At 43.7% G+C, this 23,669-nt stretch overlaps 1 protein-coding gene across 2 annotated transcripts in view; it reads right to left on the bottom strand.

Moving 5' to 3' along the window:
• The window catches only part of FNDC3B (fibronectin type III domain containing 3B), a 474,093-nt gene that overhangs the window by 9,865 nt on the left and 440,559 nt on the right, over positions 1-23,669 (bottom strand). For both annotated transcript variants that reach the window (XM_069213040.1, XM_069213041.1), the window contains one exon: positions 23,047-23,174. In XM_069213040.1, coding sequence (XP_069069141.1) covers positions 23,047-23,174 — 128 coding nt within the window. The remainder of the gene's footprint in view (positions 1-23,046; positions 23,175-23,669) is intronic.

Raw genomic sequence — 23,669 nt, 5'->3', positions numbered from 1 at the left:
CGCATGAAGGGCTGCACCACCAACAGAGGCATATCAGGGGTGTATGGAGCACTGCGTATGTCTCGAAGGACCACTCCCCAAATCCATTCCACCAGGTGGATGACATAAGGTAAGGTGGGAGAGACCCGCTTCCCCGACATTAGGAGAATTGGCAGGGGTCTCGCTCCATGTGTGCCTCGTAGTAGCCTCTTCTCCCTTTTGGATCGCATGTTGTAACTGGCCTGCCACATAATAGAGTTCTAGATGTGTAACCTCAAGCCCTCTCCGATCCCACGTTCTCTTCAAAGTGGCACGCTCAACAAGTTTGCGCTCGCGCCCTCAAAGCATCTCCACTATAAGACTGTCTAGGATTTGGAAATAGTGTTGAAGGATCACATTCAATGTTCTTTTCAGGGCATGAAGGCATCTGGGTAGCATTATCATTTTTACTATGGAAATCCTGCCCATAAGGACAATGGCAGCTCTCTCCAGAACCGGATATAGTCTCTTACCCCCTCCACCACCCGACCCATATTCTGCTCGAGAAACGTTGAGGCCAAGTGTATCAAATTCCTCAGAGGTAGCGGATGTCAGTCAGCATCCAAGGGAAACCCACTCTGGGCAGCGCATCGACCGGTACCCCTATTAGTCGACCCATGTGAAATAGTTTGGATTTATCTGAGTTGGCCTGTAAGCCAGATATCTCTCCAAAGGTCTTCATAATGTTTAGTAGGTTGGGCTCAGGATTAGTCAGATGCTGCAGATATACCAGCGTGTCATCAGCATAAAGATGTACCATATGTGTGGTCTCCCCCAGCATTATGCCCCATGGGCCCATTGCTCATCTCAGGGTTTCCACCAGGGGCTCCATACCAATGGAGAATAAAATCGGTGAGAGAATGCAACCCTGTCGGGTTTTCTACTTGACCGAAAGAGAGCAATAACACCACCTCCCTCCCCTGCACACCTGAGTGTACGGGTTGGAGGAAAGAAGATTAACCGATTGACTAAGCCCAGGACCTAGACCCATCTTCTGGAGCATCCTCCACAGATACACGCAGTCTAAAGAATCAAATGCCTGCTCAGTGTCAAGGAGCACCAGTTCATAGTCATCGGACAGGAGCCATGGGGCATCGTAAATATGGGCTAGGTGGTGTATACTGTGAAGGGTGTTGTGTCTCAGAATGAGGTCTGATTGATCGGGATGTATTAAGGTAGACATCTGCCAACCAGGACTCCATTAAGGATTTTCATGTCTATGTTGAGGAGCAAACTCGTTCTGTAAGCCGTGGCCTTCGTGGAATCTCTGCCCAGCTTTGGTATCATGGCCACCAATGCCTCCCGTAGGAAGACGGCAGTGAGTCAGTGCTCAAAGCCTCTCTGTATATCTCCAACAGTTTGTCGGCTAAAGCCTCTGCATGTTTATGATAGAATTGCGTGGGCAGTCCGTCGCTACGTGTTTTTTTTTTGCAGTTTTGAGGCTTTTGAGCATGCTCAAGAGCGCATCTCCAGAAACCAGGCATCTAATAAGTCTTTGGAGCCCAGGTAAAGGGGCGAGAGCTGCACCTCAGCTAAAAATCCCTGTAAGGCCTCTGCCCACGGGAACTACTACTCAGTGTACACTTCCCTGAGGTGTGTATAAAACACAATATTAATCGCTGCTTGGGTGTAGACCATGGTCCCTGTGTGGGTACTCATAGATACCACCGTAGGCTCTGGAGATTCCTGCCGGACCATCCGAGCCAGTAAATGCCAGTCCTGTCGCCCTCCACATGCAGTCTCCATCTGTAGACAGAGCAATCATGCTCTTTGAGTCTGCACCAGTCCGCAAGTAGCTCGGCCCATGTCGTGTGCCAGGTGATCAAATTATGAGGATCAGAGGGAAGCGCAGTCTCCTGCTTTCATAGTTTATGTTCCTGTGTTTGGATATCCCATTCCAGTTAGTGTCTAACCCCATAGAAGGCATTAATAGAAGCCCCTTGTAGAAAAAACTTCATGACCACCCAATCAAGGGCCCTGCAGCTCACCGATCCCCAGTTGTCTTCAAAATAATGTGTTAGTGTGTTGTGTATCTGCAGAGCGAAGTGAGGGTCTGCTAGTGCCTCTGTGCAGTCACCAAATAGGTATCACCGGTCGGCCAGACCCACCCCCAAAGGTCAGCAGGTCCGGGGAATGGTAGGAAGATATCTAGCTAGATAGGTTAAATCGGTAACTCGGGCGCTAACTCAGTGGAAACAAATCAGTAATCCAATTGACTAAACATACTCGTCGCGGGGGTGTAACAGGAGGATAACTTTTGCGCGGGTGCCTCATGCACCATACATAGCAGAAGCAAAAGCTGTCCACCATGTCTTGGAGCGTAGCTGTGAGAAGAGGCTTAGTATTGAGCCTGGGAGGTTTTGATCCAGCACCCCATCCAAAACACAGTTACAATCTCCAGCGAGCATCACAGAGGTGCACTGTATGGGGACGCCCCAGTCTGGAAAGTCGATATTAGGGGTGTAGTCATTAATGAAACACATCTCACAGCAATCAAGGGTCCCATGTAAGATGACATACTGTCCCTCTGGGTCCACAACATGATTCTTGTGTTGGAACAGAGTCCCGGGAGCCACCCATATGAGCATAGCCAGAGTATGGGGTGCCATATGTTTGCCTCCTCCAGCGCTTGCACAAACTTGGAATACAATTCCCCCCAAATATGTTTCCTGGAGGAATGTAATAGCGACTTTGTAACGTTTTAAGTAAGCAAACACACGTCTGCACTTTTTCAACTGAGTGATCTCCCTGACACTCCAGGTGATCAGTTTCATCTTGCAATCAGCCATGCACCATGTAAGGTCGCCTTGTCACCCTCATTCATCCACAAACATGTCTCCAATGCTTCACCCATGTCAGCCCACTCTGTGGGACCCATCCATAAAAAAGAAGAGTCACCAACCCCAACTGTTCTCCAACCGGAAACTCCAACTCCCCCCTGCACCCTTACCTTAGACACTGGCACCAACCCAACCCGTCCGAAGAGAGACAAAGTAGGAATCAACAATTCCATGCCCCATACCACTTTCTAAACTATCAAGTAGGAAGAAACAGTATAAAAAAATCCCTGCCCAACCACACCCCCAAACTTGAGTTTCACAAGAAGCTAGGTCTTCAGTGAAAGTGCAAGGCCAGGGTACTCAAGCCCTCCCTATGGCTCTTAGCCTCTACGTGTAGGCATTCCCGCCAACACATCTATTTACATGGAAAAAACATAGGGAAGGAACCCCAGCCACTCATCTTCAGTATGTTTCAAAGTCAGGTAACTTACAGTGCATCATATGGTTCGGCTCAGCATAACCTTTGTTCTCTTCTCCCATGAGCCTGCAAACAAGACTCGTGCCATAAAGAACGGAGGATTGATGCCAATCAAAGGCTTAACCACTACCACCCTCAGCAGCCTTCATGCTATGAGAGCCACCCATTATCAGGCATGAGGCAGTTCCTTGTGATCTTGCTCCTGGCATACGCTCATCTTTCGAGCAGTCTCCACCAAGCCAGGGATTCCCTCTGTGGCTCACAGGGTGCCATCCGGACACCAAAATGTTCTCCACACACTTACTGTCTTCCTGGCTCCAACATCTTCCTGGTTCCTTCATCTTCCCCATTGTTGACTGAGGTGTGCTGATTGACTCTGTGTGGCCTGACAGGATGAACTTGACTGTGACAGTTTCTGGGTAGATCTGCCCCCTTTTGAGTCCTACCAGTCATTAGCATCTTCTGCGATGAAGAAGAACAAGGCCTTGGCCTCGTGTCACACCCAAAACTTTGCTGGAAGCAGGAAGCTGTATTCCACATTAAGATCTCAGAGCCATCTCTCAACGGATAAGAAAGTCTTTCTTTGTTCTTGCACCCTCTGTGTATATCTGTGTATAGTCAGGGTATATAGATATCGGGTGACCTTCATTCATCAAGGGCCTCGTGTGCAGGAAGTCTGCAGGAGAGCATCTCTGCCCCAGAAATTAATTAGGCAGACAATAATCGTCCTAGGTGGAGCACCTAGTTTTAGTGGCAGCATGTGCTCAATTGATAGTAAAGTATTTTGCAAGTCTCTTAGGGAGCAGGACCATAGCCATCCAGACCTCCAAGAAAAGTTCCGTAGATCGGCCCTCTGTTCTTTCAGGGAACCCCACAAATGGAAAATTGTTCCTGCGGGATCTGCCCTCAGAGTCCTCCATGCATTGATCCAGGTGACTGGTTTGTTTTTGTAGGCGGATGACTCTGTCATTGAGAGTATGGACCTCCTTTTTTAGGGTGTTCCCACTCTGTTCTGTGGTAGTAACTTGCTCTGACCCCTTGTGTAAGTCGGTCCTCAGCAGGTTAATGTCTATTGCAACAGAATCTATCTAATGGGCCACTTTGCTGTGAGAGGCTTGTATTACCACCATCAGGTCGGCTAGGTAGAGAATGTCCCCTGAGAGTTTCTCCACACTGGCAGTCGGGACCCTGTCCGGGGTCAGCCCCTCCAAGGGGGTAGGATGTGTGTAGTTGAGGATTTTGTTTGGCTGGGCTGACTTGGTGCTCTTGTCTTTCAACATTGTGGAGGCCTGCAAGTCCACTAATGTTTGGGTATCCAGGGCACAGATATTCCAGAGATGGCCCACTCAGTTGTTAATAGGCCCCAGATGAGGCCCCCGGGAAATATGCTGCACAGGATCGCATTGCAAATTGAGAACTCCAATATTTATTTGGGTTTCATTGTCAGCAGGAGAGGCCAGCTGAGCACAGGCCATCCCACATGCTCATCACCTCTTAGGCCAACAGTCATGGAGGTGAGACCCCCAGCCCCAAAGTGGGCTCCAGGGCAAAAGTCTCCCCACAATATTCACCCCTACCAGGGCAAGATGGTTATTCCTGATCACAGGGCGAGCAATGTGATCATGGCAGCAGTCTATTGCGGTAGTAATGAGGCTACGATCTTCCCTTGCTTCTCTACTCGAGACCGCATACTCCTAGAGGTGCCCAGCGAGCCAGATCAAGGTCACAGCGTAGGGGTCCTTGGGATGGCAGGGATGCGCTGTACATCAGGCCCAGGCTTCACCAACAGATGGCCACTGCTGCTTGACACCACCAGTTCCCGTTTCCCCAGGGCACTCCCAGGCAGCAGATCCTACAAGAGTCACCAGAACAAGCTTTGATCGCTACAAAGCTCCACCAACCCAGCCAAAGTGGCAGCCAGACGTGGAACAAATCCTCTTTTCTGCCTCCATGCAGGGCTCCTCCCTCCGCAGTCCTCACTGCCCTTCTCGGTCAAGTTCAAGGTACGGCCCGGCGACACTCAGGGTCTCAGTTCCACTGAGACCTCCCCGGGACTCTCAGGAGGCAAGGTCTTGTTACCGCAGAGGTCCTAGTAGCATGGGTCACCTCTTCCCTGCTCCTCGAGGCCTTCAAATCGAGGGACCAGAAATGGTAGCGGCTCGTTTAGGGGCTCCAATTCTTGGAAGAGAGCCCTTCCCCCCCCATGTGGTGCAGATAGTTATTGAGATTACATCCCATTTCTTGGGGTCGGGTCCACCCAGGATTGTGTAAGTTATGGGCAGGATGATGCAGACGCTGGTGGGAGCGCTGAAAGGAGTGTCTAATTGGCCATCTTGCCTGCCATTGCCCCCATATGCATGCATATGGCTGCCATATCAAAATGGTACCACACCAGCTTGACAAAGCCAGGCATATTCACTTTTCCAATGCTTCTTTTTCGAGTCACTAACAAACACAGACCAACAATGCACCTTGTAATTTTAGCTTGTGCATGGAATTTATGGAAAACATAAGAACATAACATTGACTCTAGATGGATTCTAGATGCCTGTAAAGTATTTGCTCAGGCCTTGTGGCTCCTTCGTGAGGACCTCTAGCATCCCCCTGTTGGCTTCTCTTGTTTTAGCTTCAATTTGCTTCATTTTAAATTTCAGATTTTATTAATTTTAGTAAGACTGCTTTTAGCAATGATTTTTTGCATATTTAATCAGCTTGCATTTTATTCTGGGCATACAGATAACGGGCTGCTTGTTTAGTTAGCTTTTGCACAACATGTAATCAGTACTTTTTGTCCAAGGCTGAGAACAGTATACACAATATGCTAGCTGGCGTTGCCCGTTCAGGAGACAGCTTTTAACACCTAAACACAGCATTACATCAGGACTGTTTTTCCAAAACAGTATGGTTTGATTATACGAGTAATAAACTGACCAGGGAGGGCAAGAGGGCATTTTGGCCATGACTGTCATGGGAAAAATGTTTTTGACATGCTGTTCAGCTGGTGCTAATTTACCAGCCCCCGAAGCATTGCCATCTATACCGCCGGTCGAATCCTAGCACTATCCTCAGGTATGGGGCTGGGGCTAATCCCCTAGATCAGGTCAGGCAGAAGGATACACCTGATAATCTCTCAAGTATAGTATTAGGGTTAGGAAGTAATCTCTGGAATCTCTAGTGCTTCTAGAATCACATTCACTATGGTTGGATTGTTTTCTTTGCCATGCTCATAATGCTGATGATTTTTCTCTGTTCCATCTACCTAATTATCGCTGCTCATTCACTTCACTTTATATTGCGATTGTTTCAATAAATGTATTGAAAAGTTATCTCACATCTCTTTTGTGTCTCGCCTGGGCCTGCTTGAATAATAGAAAAAAAGGGTAAGATCTATTTCCACTACTTCCCTGAGGAGTCAAAGTGTCATGTTTAGGTTGCTGTAATCACCTTCCAACCCAGTTGGTTTGAGGCACTGTGAACTGGCCAACAGTTTGGACTGTGTGGACAGACTCAGTCTCCCACAATTCAAAGTTCTGTTGTCCTATTACAGAGTCCTACTATTATAGCAGGAACTGTATAACAAATGTGTGCCATTGTTGAAGAGTGCCTTCAATGATTGAGGCTGTCACTCACCACATTTAAACAATCCACTTCACAATGGTGACCCTTTAAGGAATTCTCCTTCTTGTCATTTCCAAGGGCATCATTAATGACCAAACACTTCTAGGATGACTACTTGAACATGTCTGTCATCAGATGTTCCTGTAGTTTTGCGCACAGAAGGATCACTTGTAGTTTTAGGTTGTTCATTCTTGGCTAAAATCCCCTCATCATATGGTCACCAAAATCCTAGCCCTCGATTGGTAGTAGAATTGCACCATTCAGGAACTTTGACCCTGTGTATAAGACATGTTAAATTACTTCCAAATCAACACCATGACAACCTACTAAATGGAGGAGTTTGCGAATAATTAAAGATGCTTGGTTTCTTCATCAATATTGGCAAATCTTTCTTACACACTACCTTGATTTTGACTAAGGTGCATTTTTGACACAACTGAGTTCTCTCTAATACCAAAAATAAAGGCCTCTACACTGATAGATGACTTATTCAGAATGCTACTATAAAGCAAGAACAAGCCATGGAGTGGTTCCAAGCACAGGAACACATTTTGGATACAGGGCAGCTCTGAAAGGTAAAGTGTTTCTCTGCAGACACATTATGATTGTTCTCTTCATGTGCATCTGTTATGCAACAGACCCAGAGACTTTGTGGTTATTTTGAGCTCTCTTTCACTTTGGTCCTCTGATGCTTCAGCTCTCCAACATGCCTTTGCAAAAATTAGAAGAAGAAACCCAACTTCAGTATCTAAGAGATAGCATGAAGAGTATATTCTGTTTTACAGTCCTTGACATTAAAGTGCCATCTCTCTCCCACTTCCCACCGGGTCATCACATCAGATGCCAATGGGGTAAGATGTGAAGCAACCCTAGGTCTAACCACATCTCAGGGCACAAGGGCTATCCCAGACTTCCACAATTCATCCTACCAGAAGAAACTAGCTGCTCCCCTTCGCTCCACAAGTGGGTATCAAAGCATTGTTTATTTACGATCTCGGACACAGGATTCCTGTAGAAAGGTAGACACACTTCAAAGTAAGCAATAAGATGCAGAGGAATGAAAATGTCACTTACCCAGTGTACATCTGTTCGTGGCATCAGTCGCAGTAGATTTGCATGTTTTGCAATAGCTCGCCATCTGGTGTTGGGCCGGAGTGTTACAAGTTGTTTTTCTTCGAAGAAGTCTTTCGAGTCACGGGACCGAGTGACTCCTCCTTTTGTCTCCATTGCGCATGGGCGTCGACTCCATCTTCGATTGTTTTTCCCCGCAGAGGGTGAGGTAGGAGTTGAATTGTAGTAATAGTGCCCATGCAATGGAGTGACTAAGTATGCACCTATTTAAGGTTGAGATGATACATATATAAATAGTTGAAGGTAACTTCCAAACTGCTACAGGCTCCCGGGGAGGCGGGTGGGCACATGCGAATCTACTGCGACTGATGCCACGAACAGATGTACACTGGGTAAGTGACATTTTCAGTTCGATGGCATCTGTCGCTGTAGATACGCATGTTTTGCATAGACTAGTAAGCAGTTATCTCCCCAAAAGCGGTGTATCAGCCTGTAGGAGTGGAAGTAGTCTGAAATAATGTTCTTAATACGGCTTGACCTACTGTGGCTTGTTGTGCGGATAACACGTCTACACAGTAGTGCTTGGTGAATGTGTGAGGCGTAGACCATGTGGCTGCCTTACATATTTCTTGCATTGGGATGTTTCCTAGAAAGGCCATGGTAGCACCTTTCTTTCTGGTTGAGTGTGCCCTTGGTGTAATGGGCAGCTGTCGTTTAGCTTTAAGGTAGCAGATTTGGATGCATTTAACTATCCATCTGGCTATACCTTGTTTTGATATTGGGTTTCCTGCATGAGGTTTTTGAAATGCAATAAATAGTTGTTTAGTCTTTCTGATGTTCTTTGTTCTCTCAATGTAATACATCAATGCTCTTTTGACATCTAATGTATGTAGTGCCCTTTCAGCTACGGTATCTGGCTGTGGAAAGAACACTGGAAGTTCCACTGTTTGATTTAGATGGAACGGTGAAATAACCTTTGGCAAAAATTTAGGATTGGTCCTTAGGACGACCTTATTCTTGTGTAGTTGTATAAAAGGTTCCTGTATTGTAAACGCCTGAATCTCGCTTACTCTTCTTAGGGAAGTAATGGCGATGAGAAATGCCACCTTCCAGGTTAGGAACTGTATTTCGCAGGAGTGCATGGGTTCAAAAGGTGGACCCATAAGTCTAGTTAGGACAACATTTAGGTTCCATGAAGGAACAGGTGGTGTTCTTGGTGGTATAATTCTCCTAAGGCCCTCCATGAATGCTTTAATGACTGGTATCCTATATAGTGAAGTTGAATAGGTAGTCTGCAGGTATGCAGATATTGCTGCAAGGTGTATTTTAATGGAAGAGAAAGCCAGGTTAGATTTTTGTAAGTGAAGCAAGTAACCCACTACATGTTCTGGCGTTGTGTGTAATGGTTGTATTTGATTAATATGGCAGTAGCAAACAAATCTCTTCCATTTACTTGCATAGCAGTGCCTGGTGGATGGCCTTCTGGCTTGTTTTATGACTTCCATACATTCTTGGGTAAGTTGTAAGTGCCCGAATTCTAGGATTTCAGGAGCCAGATTGCTAGATTCAGCGATGCTGGATCTGGGTGTCTGATCTTTTGGTTGTGTTGTGTCAACAGATCTGGCCTGTTGGGCAATTTGATGCAGGGTACTACTGATAGGTCTAGCAGCGTTGTGTACCAGGGTTGCCTTGCCCAAATTGGTGCTATTAATATGAGTTTGAGTTTGTTTTGACTGAGTTTGTTTACCAGGTAAGGAAGGAGAGGGAGAGGAGGAAAAGCGTAAGCAAATATCCCTGACCAGTTCATCCATAGGGCATTGCCTTGGGACTGTTTGTGTGGGTATCTGGATGCGAAGTTTTGGCATTTTGCGTTCTCCTTTGTCGCAAACAAGTCTATCTGAGGTGTTCCCCAGAGTTTGAAATAAGTGTTCAGAATTTGGGGGTGAATTTCCCATTCGTGGACCTGTTGGTGATCTCGAGAGAGATTGTCTGCGAGTTGATTTTGGATCCCTGGTATAAATTGTGCTATTAGGCGAATTTGGTTGTGAATTGCCCAACGCCAAATCTTTTGTGCTAGCAGGCTTAACTGCGTGGAGTGCGTCCCCCCTTGCTTGTTTAGATAATACATTGTTGTCATGTTGTCTGTTTTGACGAGAATGTATTTGTGAACTATTATTGGTTGGAAAGCTTTTAGTGCTTGAAAAACTGCTAGAAGTTCTAGGTGATTTATATGCAGTTTTGTTTGATGTACGTTCCATTGTCCTTGTATGCTATGTTGATCGAGGTGTGCTCCCCACCCTGTCATGGAAGCATCTGTTGTTATTACGTATTGTGGCACTGAGTCTTGGAAAGGCCGCCCTTTGTTTAAATTTATGTTGTTCCACCACAGAAGCGAGAGGTAAGTTTGGCGGTCTATTAACACCAGATCTAGAAGGTGACCCTGTGCTTGTGACCATTGTGATGCTAGGCACTGTTGTAAGGGCCTCATGTGCAGTCTTGCGTTTGGGACAATGGCTATGCATGAAGACATGCCTAGGAGTTGCAGTACCATCTTTGCTTGTATCCTTTGTGTTGGATACATGCGTTGTATGATGGTGTTGAAATTTTGAATTCTTTGGGGACTTGGAGTGGCTACTCCTTTTGATGTGTCTATTATGGCTCCCAGGTATTGTTGTACCTTGCGCGGCAGAATTTTGGATTTTGTGAAATTGACGGTGAACCCTAGTTTGAAGAGGGTTTGTATGATATGATTTGTGTGATTTGAGCACTCTATTAACGAATGGGCCTTGATTAGCCAGTCGTCTAGATATGGGAACACATGTATTTGCTGCCTTCTTATGTGTGCAGCGACTACCGCTAGACATTTGGTAAAGACTCTTGGTGCGGTTGTTAATCCGAAAGGCAGTACCTTGAATTGGTAATGTATTCCCTTGAATACAAACCTTAGGTATTTCCTGTGCGATGGGTGTATTGGTATATGGAAATAAGCATCCTTGAGGTCTAAAGTTGCCATGTAGTCGTGTAGTTTTAGCAATGGCAATACTTCTTGTAGTGTGACCATGTGAAAGTGGTCTGATTTGATGAAAGTGTTCACTACTCTGAGGTCTAGGATTGGTCTCAGCGTTTTGTCCTTCTTTGGTATCCGAAAGTACAGTGAGTAAACTCCTGTGTTTATTTGTGTGTTTGGCACTAATTCGATTGCATTCTTTTGCAATAGTGCCTGCACTTCTATCTCCAGGAGATTGGAATGGTGTGTTGTCAAATTTTGTGCTTTTGGTGGTATGTTTGGAGGGAATTGTAGAAATTCTATGCAATAACCATGTTGGATAATTGCTAGAACCCAAGTGTCTGTAGTGATTTCCTCCCATGCTTTGTAATAATGACTTATTCTTCCCCCCACTGGTGTTGTGTGGAGGGGGTGAGTGACATGTGAGTCACTGTTTAGTAGTAGGGGTTTTGGGGCTCTGAAATCTTCCTCTATTCCTAGGGAATTGCCCTCCTCTATATTGTCCCCGAAAACCTCCTCTATACTGTCCCTGGTAACTGGACGGTGTTGCTTGTGAGGTGCTGGCTTGTGTGCTCTGACCCCGAAACCCCCCTCGAAAGGGTGTTTTACGGAATGTGCTGTAATTGCCTGTGCTCTGCGGGGAGTAGAGTGCGCCCATGGCTTTGGCAGTGTCCGTATCTTTTTTGAGTTTCTCAATCGCTGTGTCCACTTCTGGACCGAACAGTTCTTTTTCGTTAAAAGGCATATTGAGAACTGCTTGTTGAATCTCTGGTTTAAATCCAGACGTTCGGAGCCATGCATGCCTTCTGATAGTTACAGATGTATTAATTGTCCGTGCAGCTGTATCTGCAGCGTCCATGGAGGAGCGGATCTGGTTGTTGGAAATGGTCTATCCCTCCTCAACCACTTGTTTTGCCCTATTTTGTAAGTCCTTGGGCAGATGTTCAATGAGATGTTGCATCTCGTCCCAGTGGGCTCTGTTATAGCGCGCAAGTAGTGCCTGGGAGTTCGCGATGCGCCACTGGTTTGCAGCTTGTGCTGCGACTCTTTTACCAGCTGCATCGAACTTGCGGCTTTCTTTATCTGGGGGTGGTGCATCTCCAGATGTGTGGGAGTTGGCCCTTTTCCTAGCTGCTCCTACAACGACAGAGTCTGGTGGCAGCTGTGTAGTGATGAAAACCGGGTCTGTAGGAGACGCCTTATACTTTTTTTCCACCCTTGGTGTGATAGCCCTACTTTTGACCGGCTCCTTAAAGATTTCTTTTGCGTGCCGGAGCATACCAGGGAGCATAGGCAGGCTTTGGTATGAGCTGTGGGTGGAGGAGAGTGTGTTGAATAAAAAATCATCCTCGACCTGTTCTGAGTGGAGGCTTACGTTGTGAAATTGTGCTGCTCTAGCCACCACTTGAGAATACGCGGTGCTGTCCTCTGGTGGAGATGGCTTCGTAGGGTATGCCTCCGGACTGTTATCTGACACTGGGGCGTCGTATAGGTCCCATGCGTCTTGATCTTGGTCACCCTGGCTTATGGTGGTGTGAGCTGGGGAGTGTGATGGAGTTTGTGCTGGTGAGACGTTAATCACGGGCGGAGGAGAGGGTGGTGGGGTAACTCTTTTCACCACTTTTGGTTGTGGTGTCTGTTCAGTTTGGAACTCCAACCTTCTCTTTCTTCTAATGGGGGGAAGGGTGCTTATTTTTCCTGTCCCCTGCTGTATGAAAATACGCTTTTGCGTATGGTCCACATCAGTTGATTGTAGCTCCTCCTCAAACCTATGCTTTTGCATTTGGGAGGTTAGCGAGTGCTCTTCTGTATAAGAGCCTGAAGCTGGGTCGCTTGCAGTTTGTTTCGGCACCGAAACCCTGTCTGCGTGTTTTTTCAGCTCTGAGGTGAGTTTTTTCTTTTTCGGGACCGAAACCTCTCGGCGTCGATCTTCTTCGGTGCCGCTGTCTCGGCGTCGAGCCGTGTCCACAACGGCATCTCGGTGTCAAGGCTTGTCTCCAGCACTTTCTCGGTCCCGAGAAGGCTGCGTGCCGGTGTCTCGACCGGAGTCGGACGATTTCGGCACTGTTTGGGCCTTTTTCGGTGCCGACGGTCGGTCACCGAATTTATGGGTGAAGCCATGGCCTGATGGCAGTGGCGTCCCCTGGGCCTTGTAAATCTTCCTCTGTGTGGTTTTCGACGTCTTACTCACGGTTTGTGTATCGTCGAATCCTTCGGAGTCCGATTCTTGGATCGAGAAGGTACCTTCCTCTTCTTGTTCCTCGAACTCTCGGTGGGCTGTCGGCGCGGACGCCATCTGAAGTCTTCTGGCTCGACGGTCTCGGAGTGTTTTTCGGGACCGGAACGCACGACAGGCCTCGCAGGTGTCTTCACTGTGCTCAGGTGACAGGCACAGGTTACAGACCAAGTGTTGGTCTGTATAGGGGTATTTATTGTGGCATTTGGGGCAGAAACGGAACGGGGTCCGTTCCATCGGCGTTCTTCAGCACGCGGTCGGGCCGACCAGGCCCCGACGGGGGATCGAAAAACTACCCCGAAGGGCACCGGAGCTCTTCGATGCGGTGTTGAATCTAACTACGCCGATCCCGAACGCAACAATACCGACGAAAATCTTCCGAAATTAGCTATCTTTCCGTTCCGAAACTCGGAGTGACAGGAACACGTCCGAACCCGATGGCGGAAAAAAAACAATCGAAGATGGAGTCGACGCCCATGCGCAATGGAGACAAAAGGAGGAGTCACTCGGTCCCGTGACTCGAAAGACTTCTTCGAAGAAAAACAACTTGTAACACTCCGGCCCAACACCAGATGGCGAGCTATTGCAAAACATGCGTATCTACAGCGACAGATGCCATCGAACATTAAGTTTATTGTCAAGTGACCAGCACATTAGAAGTCATTTTGGGTGTGCACAGTATAGCTGAGGATTCATATTTACTCCATATATGACACAGGCTTGACCTCACGAGCACACAATTTCCTTTTTGTCTGATCCCGTGTGCATCATGTGTCCCACTCTCTACCATTGTGCTTCACTTATTTAAGCATAGACAGTAGCTTTTTAAATATCTACTTTATGTTTACACAGAATGGCTTTCTTCGTAACACGTATAAACTAGTTACTTTTGCAACATACATTCAGCCTTGAAAAAGCCCTTGCCTGTGAGCCTACTTGGGTGAAACAAATGCCGGCTGTCTCTAAAAGTAATAATGTCTATGTGACCGAGAACAATTTCTGCAAACAACCTCTGTATGAACATAGGAAGAGGTACAATAAATGCACTTCTAGACAATGATGTTTTGTCACAGAAGTCCTTTTATATGCATATGTGTTATTATCCCAATGAGCTCTGGTGCCACTACCCTGATGTATGAGCTTTAATGTACTTAGATGAGATAGAGGGTTTTACCTATGTTGTATGAATGCACCAAGGAATACAAGCTACATCCCTGATTTCATAATTGTATTGGGGAACCAAAAGAACCGAGGACCCTGCCTCTTCCCTTTAGTTTTGAGTGACCCTTCTGCCTCTTTCTTCCTCCATCCTACATTCCCTTCCTCTTATGAAGGTTATTTTTTTAAATTCCTTTTTTCTCTTGTATCACTGTTTTTAGAGTTTTCACCATCCCCCACCCCTGGCCCCTTTTAAGCCTGTCTTTCTTTTGCTGTAGGTCGAAGTCTGACGTTTACAAACAAGTCTGCTCTGTTAAAATGAATACCGGTGACCACACCCTGTAATAACATTCAAATTAAGCAGCTGTCTTTGAAATGCATTCGCTTCTTATATGAAGCATGTCAGCATTTTGTTTCTCTTCCTCAACTTAGTGTTTGCACAGGTCTACATCGCAATTGGACACTTAAAATATAATTTCCTCCCCGATGAGTTCATTAAGCACTCAATCAGGGAGGAAATGCGGTATACTGATCAGCAGGGCACATAGGTTAGTTAGCATCATTGCCTGTTACTTTCTAGAGCTCTCACATCTTGTTGTAACACCAGGTGCCAAACTATTAAAGAAAGGTAAGTTTCATTTCTGAACACATGTCACTTTCTCCACAACAGCCTTATCATGACAAAGGGATGCTATTTGCAATGAGTATTTGGGCTATTCGAGGACAAGATTGTGTGTAATAGAAAATAACTCCATACCTTTATACACAGGTGTGCAATGATTTTCATCTATGTTACAACACTGGCTGAATGAACTATGTTACCAAAATACACTCATGAAATTGCCTTAAACTAGAATAGATTAAACTGCACCTTTATGTCCATGTATGTTACTGAGGAACACTGTCTGAAGATTTGGAGAATTATCTAGAAATGACAACCAAATTGCATCAGCTGGTAGAAAGTGACAGACATTCGTGGATAAGGTGCTGCTAAAGTGCACCAATTGCTGCAATTTATGTTTTTTTTTTGCAATTTGAAAACAAAACACTTCCTTCAATTAGACTACGCTTCTCAGAACACCAAACAGAACAGTCACGACCACTTTAACCTAGACTTTTATGATTGCATGGCGGAAGTAAAAGTTATGCAAAGTACACCGGAGAGTGAAAGGCTAAAGCGCGTATAATAGAGAAGAGCCCGAAACGTGAAATAATAAAGGTAGCTTAACATAGATCATGAATTTAGGAGAAAATGACATTATTGGGTAAGATCTGCATATGCAAAAGACTTCTAAGAGAATAACCTCAACAGCAAGTCAATCTAATAATGTAGAATCATGTTTATCAACAAATTGCTAGAAACCAGACAGATAACATTCTCAAATGTTTGCTTCCATAGATCACATGTGATATGAGGTTAGCAGCTCGGTAAAATCCTCTTTTCCCCAAAATACCAAAAACCAAAGGAAATTAACCCACAATTCTACTTCCTCAACACCAAAGATCAGGCTATCTGTAGCATTCTCAATCACCATAAGACTAAGGCCAAAAGGACAAATGTATTCACTGTTTTTTTCCCTATTCTCCTACCACAATCATTAAAAAATAATTCACAGAAGATGTCCTTCTTCAAAGCCTAATGAAGAGGCCTCCTTAAACTCTGGTCCACAAATTCAATGAACCTCTTCACTTTTCAATATTTTCCTTTTTGATGATTGGTCTTTTAAAGGATGGAGCAAACTGTGATGTAACACTTCACATCATTAGGAAGATGTTCGGGTCGAACAAATTAGAGAGACTGCAAAGGTTTGTATTACGTTAGAGGTTTATATATGCCAGGTTAATATTTATTTCAAACATGAAATGTTAAAACTAATCGAAAATATTCGAGATGGGAATCAGGGTTAGTTATCACAGGATAACCTAGTTTGGGCTCTAGCAGCAGAGCAAATCGAAAGTTATCTTACTAAGGTGGACTATGTTGTATAGAGGCAGGTCCTCAACAGAAATACCTGTCCTCAATAGGGAAAATTCCTAAGATGAAAATTTTAAATTAAAAATGCTTGTCTTTTTCTGGTTCCACTGCCTAATTTTTCAGTTCGGCTAATTTATTTCTTTAAAAAAAAGTTTACTCTAGAAGGCAGGTACTGAGTGCATGCTGGAAAGAGGACGCATCATAGTTCTACACCAGTACAGTGCTCCCTACCACATTCATGCTACTGGTAATGTGCTGCCCATTTCCCAACATACTTCAGAAGGAATTAAAATAATGGGAAGCCTAGGAAGGTGTTGGACGGCTGGAGGGAGCCAAAAGAGAGTGTGGGGGGTGGGGGGGGAAGGAAAGGGAATTTTAAAAATTGCTAGGTCTAACACCTCTAAATTGGGTTATCCGATTGGTGGACGTCTGGATAATTATAGAACTAATTAATATGTTTGCTCTGGCCTGTGAAAGAGTTCAAGCATTTTCATCAATACTTTCAGGGGTGTACTGGTGGTCTCAGTATAAGAGGGAATGAAATTAAGCCACAAGCATGAAAAATATACTGATAAAGTAAACCGGCCAGTGAAGATGAATTTTATATGTATTTCATGGCCTTTTAAGCACTCTGTGCCAAGGTGCATTACAAGCATTCAGTGACACAATAAAAATAATAAATGCAACATAAATGCGTAGAAAAAAACTAAAGAAAGGAGCAATCAAAAGCTTATACAAAAATACAGTGGCAATACAAGAGCAATATCACTTTTACAAAGATAAACTTGCAGCATCTGTAATAAAGAAAATGCATAAAATTAAATTACGGGAAAAATCAAATCTCATAATTCTTCCCTCTGGGTTAGGAGTGAAGATGAAAAATGGCAGTAGATGAAAATGGCATCAACAGTCTGCTGTTATGGTATCATGGAACCTCTAATACATGCAGACTTGCTATCAGGAAATCCCTCAGAGATGATCTATGGATGAGTGAAGATCACAAAATCCACTGTCAGGAAAAGAATTAGCACTCTCATCCATAATGTTCAACGGAGAAAGTAAAGAGTTTCGGTACAAAAAACAGGGGGCAAAATAATTTGTGTTGCACTCTCAACGTCCTCCTAAGTAAACCAAGTCTAATATATGTTGATACTGTTTTTATGTTGCAATGTTTCCAATAAATCACAGTATCTTTGACCTTCTGAGATGCCTATTGACTGAACAAATGAATAGAAAATACCATCATCACTGTGTGCCATAAAACATGAACTTTGAAGGTCCCTTCTGCCATTCTCATTCATAAACCATGGAAATGAAATTTGCATAGACGGTTTTGAAGGGGAATGCAATTTATCAGTGACCTATATGTTAATCGGTTACATCACAAATTGTACAGTTGCAGAGCCTGCAAAACGACCTGCCTACTAAACACTGATTAGGCAAATCAAATTCAGGGGTGGTCCTTAAACAGACAGCAGGCCTCAGTCCCTACACTTCCTTTCTCAGTTGGGAAACAAAAAAAAATAAAAAAATAGCCAGTGCCCATTAAAGGGACAGGCGCTACTTAAAGAAATATTTCTTGTTTGCAAAAATGCTAGAAAAGGCAGTGATCATCTGGACCGCTGCCAGCTCCCACATGGCCATCCAAAATTATTCGCAAAGAGAAAACTGGCCCACAGGGACAGCTTCACCTTTGCAAATAAGTGGCGCTTAATCTGTAAACCATATAAGTGCCGGGCCCTTGTCAGGAGGTCACTTCAGCTCACACTGCCTACTGCCCCTGCCAGCCGCAGTACAACACAACTACTAATCATCACACTACTACAACTTTGGCAACGCAGCCGTTCCAGGCCAGCAAAACTATAAGAAAAGTGTGGGGAGTGGGTATTGGTATTTTTTATGTGTATTGTATTAATAAACAACCGTTGTCGTTCTCGCCTCTAAATTGGCAATCAGCTCCTCCATATTGCAGACTTCCAGCGGTGCGGGTGTTGGCAATTAAGTGCAGTGCTGAGCACTGGAAACCACCAGCTCAAATTAAGCACTGCAAATGAGTCAGCGTGCCAGCTTGAGGCCAGTAACTGACAATGGTCTGCACTACAATTCTAGTCACAAACCACGGTTACATCCTTTTTAGAACTGCAAATAGAAGCTGGAGGCTCCTATATAGTTGTGATTCCTTTATGGTCAAAAAAGGCTTTTGTACATTGTGAAAAGCTCTTTTGTGGTTGCAAACCCTGTGATTTTGCTCTGGGAAATGGGTTGTTCAGGGAACGCCTAGCCCAGGGTTCTGCAAAGTCGGTCCTGGAGAGCCGGGTCCATGCCTGGTTTTTAGCATATCCACATTTAGAAAAATATGTATCAGAAATCTACATTTTTCTAAATGTGGAAATGCTAAAAATCTGGCATGGGCCCGGCTCTCCAGGACCGACTTTGCAGAACCCTGGCCTAGCCGAATGCACTTTCTCCTCATGAGATTTGAAATGAATTTGAACCAAACTCAACTTCCAGCACCAGAAATGTAGAAATACTGGTTTCAAAATGAAGGACCTTAATCAAAAGGTTGAAAGATCGCAGCGTTTCTGTCCTTTCTGATAATATTTCATACAAGAGTAGTAAGAGAAAAAGCTTTTTTCAAGTGAAATGTGCTTGTACAATGCGAGACATCTGTCACTGGTTACCACAAATGCCAATCCTGAAAACTCCGCTGAGGGGCGTGAATACATGGGTGGTCAATTATTTGAAGGTTGCCTTACTGCTGCTTCTTTCTCAGAGATTCTTACTGCTCTCTATGTTAATGATAGCCAGTATAAAACAATTCCATTTGATGTCACACCACACCCACTCGGTGGATTAATAGCAGACTGCTTTGCAATTTATATTTAAAAAAAGCTACCTTATGAATTTTTATGAATTTTGAAGCTGAACTTTACTTTTCTAAAGTATACAAAAAAGTGAAAGATGGAATGCTTGAATTATTCTCAGCCACTGGTAATTACACTGGGCTGCATCCCAACCCAATGTTATTGTGCCCACCATGTCACGTCAGTTTGGACCCAGCTATGTGCAAATCAGACTTCACCCTGCTCCACTCGGAACAAGTCCAGCCTGAACTGCCAGGCCAGGTCCTCCCTGAACCAGAACACAAGCAACCCAGGACCAGTTTCTCCCTAGTAATGGGGCTCATCACCCAATACAGCTTGATTCCAGGGACAGTGTGTATGGGACTCATGCCTACGCATACTCAATACTTAGGAAAACACAATAAAGTATACAAGAAAGTGATGGAAGGAATGCTTGAATTAATCTCAGCCACTGATAATTAATCTGGACAGAATCCCAAACCCATGGTTATTTTTGCACACCATATCACCTCTTTACCTTTTAGCAATTAAAAAATGTTAAACCTATTGTTGACCGATATAAGGAGTGGCTCAAGGTGATGTCACTGCATGACAAATACATAAATATATCATTTTAAAAAACTGAGAGGGTAGCTAATCACCACTGAAATTCCTGTTATGGTACATTTAGAAACCATACCCCCGGTCCACTGCTGCTGACCTCACATGATGTCATAGATTACATCACGAGTGACATCACATATAACATCTACATCATCAGTAACAAACATTTAATATCAGTAGCAAAGCAGGACTATCAATGTCAGCCATAATGCCTTATATAGAAGAGAGAGAAAAAAATCACTGCCAGGCCATGTCAACTTGGCATCAACTAACTCAGGACATGCCCAGTGCACTATTGGCATAGCATGTGGTATTATATCTTTATTTCCACAACCAGGAAACATGTGGAAAAGAAAAACAGCCTGCAGCTTCTGTGATGTCATGGATAATATCAAAGTTAGGTAAAAGACCAAGCATGAGTGGCTTTAGTCATTTTAGTGATGCCGTCTATGCTGATCTATCATCAATGAGGCCATTTGTGAGGTCCTCTTTGACATCCTGTGTGAGGTCATATACATTGAAGGCAAGGGAAGGTTATGGTTGTGAAGCACCCAGTGCTCGCAGGCCAAGTACAGAGGTCAATGGCTCTCAGCAGTATGTGGCATGAGAGCAGAAATGGTGAGTCTGTGCATTTGAGTGTTGCATTTGGGTATTGGGATGCTTGGTAGCTGGTTTAGCTGAGACAAATATGGTGGAGAGATGGATGCCCTGTAGTATAGAACATTTGAAAGTGAAGTGCTACATTAAAATGGCTCATCACACCACTGATTATGAAAGCTCATGGATAAGAGCTCGTAAAAGGTGGCAGTAATTATTTGTCACATCAATTAATGATACCTGGGTATCTGTGATTAATGTCAGTTATAAGGCAATTGCTTGTACGTTTGAATGAATGATATTAATTCTCCAATCTGAATTACCAATCTCACTTATGTGTACTATGCAGTTATTGATGCTTCTAAAGCACAGCATTCACTAGGAGTGGGTGCTTGGCAAGCATAATCCACTAATGCTGTTACTTGGGGAAATGGTGGATTTTTAGTGCATGTTCAAGCATTAGGCGATCTTTAAACTGCTTGTGAGGGAGAGATTTCTACAGGCAGGGGTGAAATCACCCTGTCCAGAGCTCTGCGCATGCACATTATTAAGACAATAAGGAACTGGAGGAGCACAGAACTAACTGGCCTAGAGGTTTGGTGGCAGATACATTTAACTGGAAATACAGTCCTTGATGGAGAAGGTCATTATACACCAAGGAGAGAGATTTAAGCAGAATGCTCTTCACAACCTGTAACCAGATAAGGGGATGGAAAACCGAGATGATGTCATTCATTGTGACATGGTCCATAGTGTTTTGAACCCTCTAATGCTAATGTGATGTATTTGGGGGTTATTAAAAAAAATACTGTTTGCAGATCCAGCAGTGAAGAAACCATCACACTTACAGTCTGAACTCAAAGGGGCTAAACCCAGAAATGGAAATATTTGTTTTTGTGGATATGGATAAATGAAAGAAGACAGCTTTTATCAAGCTGGTTACTTCATCTAAAATTGTAAAGCCTACATCAAACAGGGTCAAAGGTTTTTAAGAGGCCACCCTTCTTTTGGAAAGACACAGCAGAACCACCAACCTCTATGATTTTGGTTCTGCTGGTGGTCCTTTTCAGAAATGTGTCTTCCATCTACTGGTAAATAGTTGAAAATCAAGACATAAGACAGTTACTGTTCTAAAGCGTGGACCACTGGATTATGTACGATATCTGTGTATCATAAGTAGACCTGTACAAACAGAGCCGCAGGTGAGAGTACCATTTGTAGTAATGGGGCGGGTGCATAGTAGAGCATGTTATAGACAACCCTGAATCCTGTAAATGATGGATTGGGTTTGGGAGTGGTGGGAATGTACACCATCCACTTGATGCCGGTTTTATGTAAAAGATAACATCCAAACCATTACTACACTTTGAACCAAACAACGTTCACAGAAATATTGATCCGACTGACTGTGTGAAATACCACCAACATAACAACTGAAATGACATCACTGCAGCTCCCCTCTGATCAAATGTCACTCGAGATGGCTGTAAAAATCTATCTGTACAACACAACTGATTGCCTGCAATTTAAATATTTTATATGTAGATGTGATATTGTTCATCAAAAATATGCAACTTTAGTTAGGCTAGGTAGGGCACAATGCACATCAGCCTACAGCTGTCCACTGCAGTAATCACCTAGAATTTCTTAAATAGCAGTGACATCCACGTTGTTCTGTAGGTTTTACGTACATTGCATAAAAATGCCTAGAAATAGCTTGCCAACTTGAGATTTGAGGTAGAGTTCTCTAAGTATGAACTAGAAAAACATCTAATGTGAGCCAGAGACACTACTGTGCTACCACATTCTGAAATATATTGCTCTCAAACAGCTCAAATCTCTACAGTAGAGGTTCTACCACAAATTGGTGAATTATAACCTTAGCGTGAATATTCAAGGTTTCCATTTGAACAATGCTTCAACTGAATGTCAGCATAAATAATGAACATTTGAAAGGCTAGATTAATGTTCTAATCAGTCTGCGGTGTGTGTTTTGTTCAAATTTTCATAGATTTTTTTGTAGATGTGTAGAATTGTCAAAAATAACTCTTTTTTTTAAGTTAATCAGTATGTGAGTGATAATTTTGGTTGCATGCTAGTTAACTGGCTGAGTGAGAACAGCACCTCCAATAGTTTCCTCTGCTTCCCTTCAGTGATTTAAAGACTGCACATTTTCCACTAAAAGATTTTTCTCCTATTAATGTTTGTGAGTTGAATATCTGGAATGAGATTCAACTGACAAGTAAATTAGCAAACCATCCATAAAGCCACCCATAAAAATAAATGGCAAACATGTGATTGTGACCCTACAACAGTATTCGCACCTCACTAATGAGTATCTATGTTTAGTGGTTGGTATTTGTGCTAACGGCCGTTCCGTGACATCATAATTAAGAGACTGCCCAAGTTATAAAGAGTTTTTATTGATTTGGCATTGCAGAAGAATTTTAGTGGACCCAAATATTGAAGTCACCCAACACTGATAACCTAATGTGCTCTGTTGTAAGATACTGCATGGTGTCAATATAAATAGGTGTGTGTTGATGAGTTAGTGGATACCAAAAAACTGAAAGTTCTAGAGTCTTAAGCTACTACCTAAACTGAACAATAGAGCAATACAACATATAGTAACCAATCTTACCTGTTTATATTCTGACTCTCTGCCGACGAGCACCTGAAGAATATATCCAACAGGGTCCCCCTTCATAAGTGGCACAGTCTCCCAGGTGATTTCACAGGATGTTCCTTCTAACTGTGTGACTCGAGGTGCTGTAATAACAATATATGTAAACACTTTGTTGATCTACAGAACACTGACATTATTACACAAATTATACATGCTGCTCTACCAGACTAAAAATAACCAGGCACGAAATATAGGGAGAAGGCACTCACAAATGCATTATACAAAAACAAGATGGTTGATATTTTGGGTCAAAATCTGATTTGTCTGATCAGTAGAATACGTCTGTAACAACATAACAACTTGCTGATTTAATGGTTATCAAAATGATACATTTCCTTTTCTCCCATTACGACTTCTGATTCGAACTGATATGATTAGTGACTAAATGCAATCATTTATCTAGAAATGAATGATAGGTTATGAAAATGTTAAAGATTTTCTAATTCTCTGCCCTGAATCCTATCAATCAACTGCTGCCAAAGGCTGATTGGTGCATCTGCAATCCTGGTCTGTAAATTGGCAAATGTTGTAGGTTGAATACACAGTATTTTCAACCATCAAAACATAACTAGACAAAG

Source organism: Pleurodeles waltl, chromosome 11 (genome assembly GCF_031143425.1).
Source record: "Pleurodeles waltl isolate 20211129_DDA chromosome 11, aPleWal1.hap1.20221129, whole genome shotgun sequence".
NCBI classification, from domain to species: Eukaryota; Metazoa; Chordata; class Amphibia; order Caudata; family Salamandridae; genus Pleurodeles; species Pleurodeles waltl.
The sequence above is the reverse complement of the archived record's forward strand: the minus strand, read 5'-3'. Positions and strand labels throughout refer to the sequence as shown.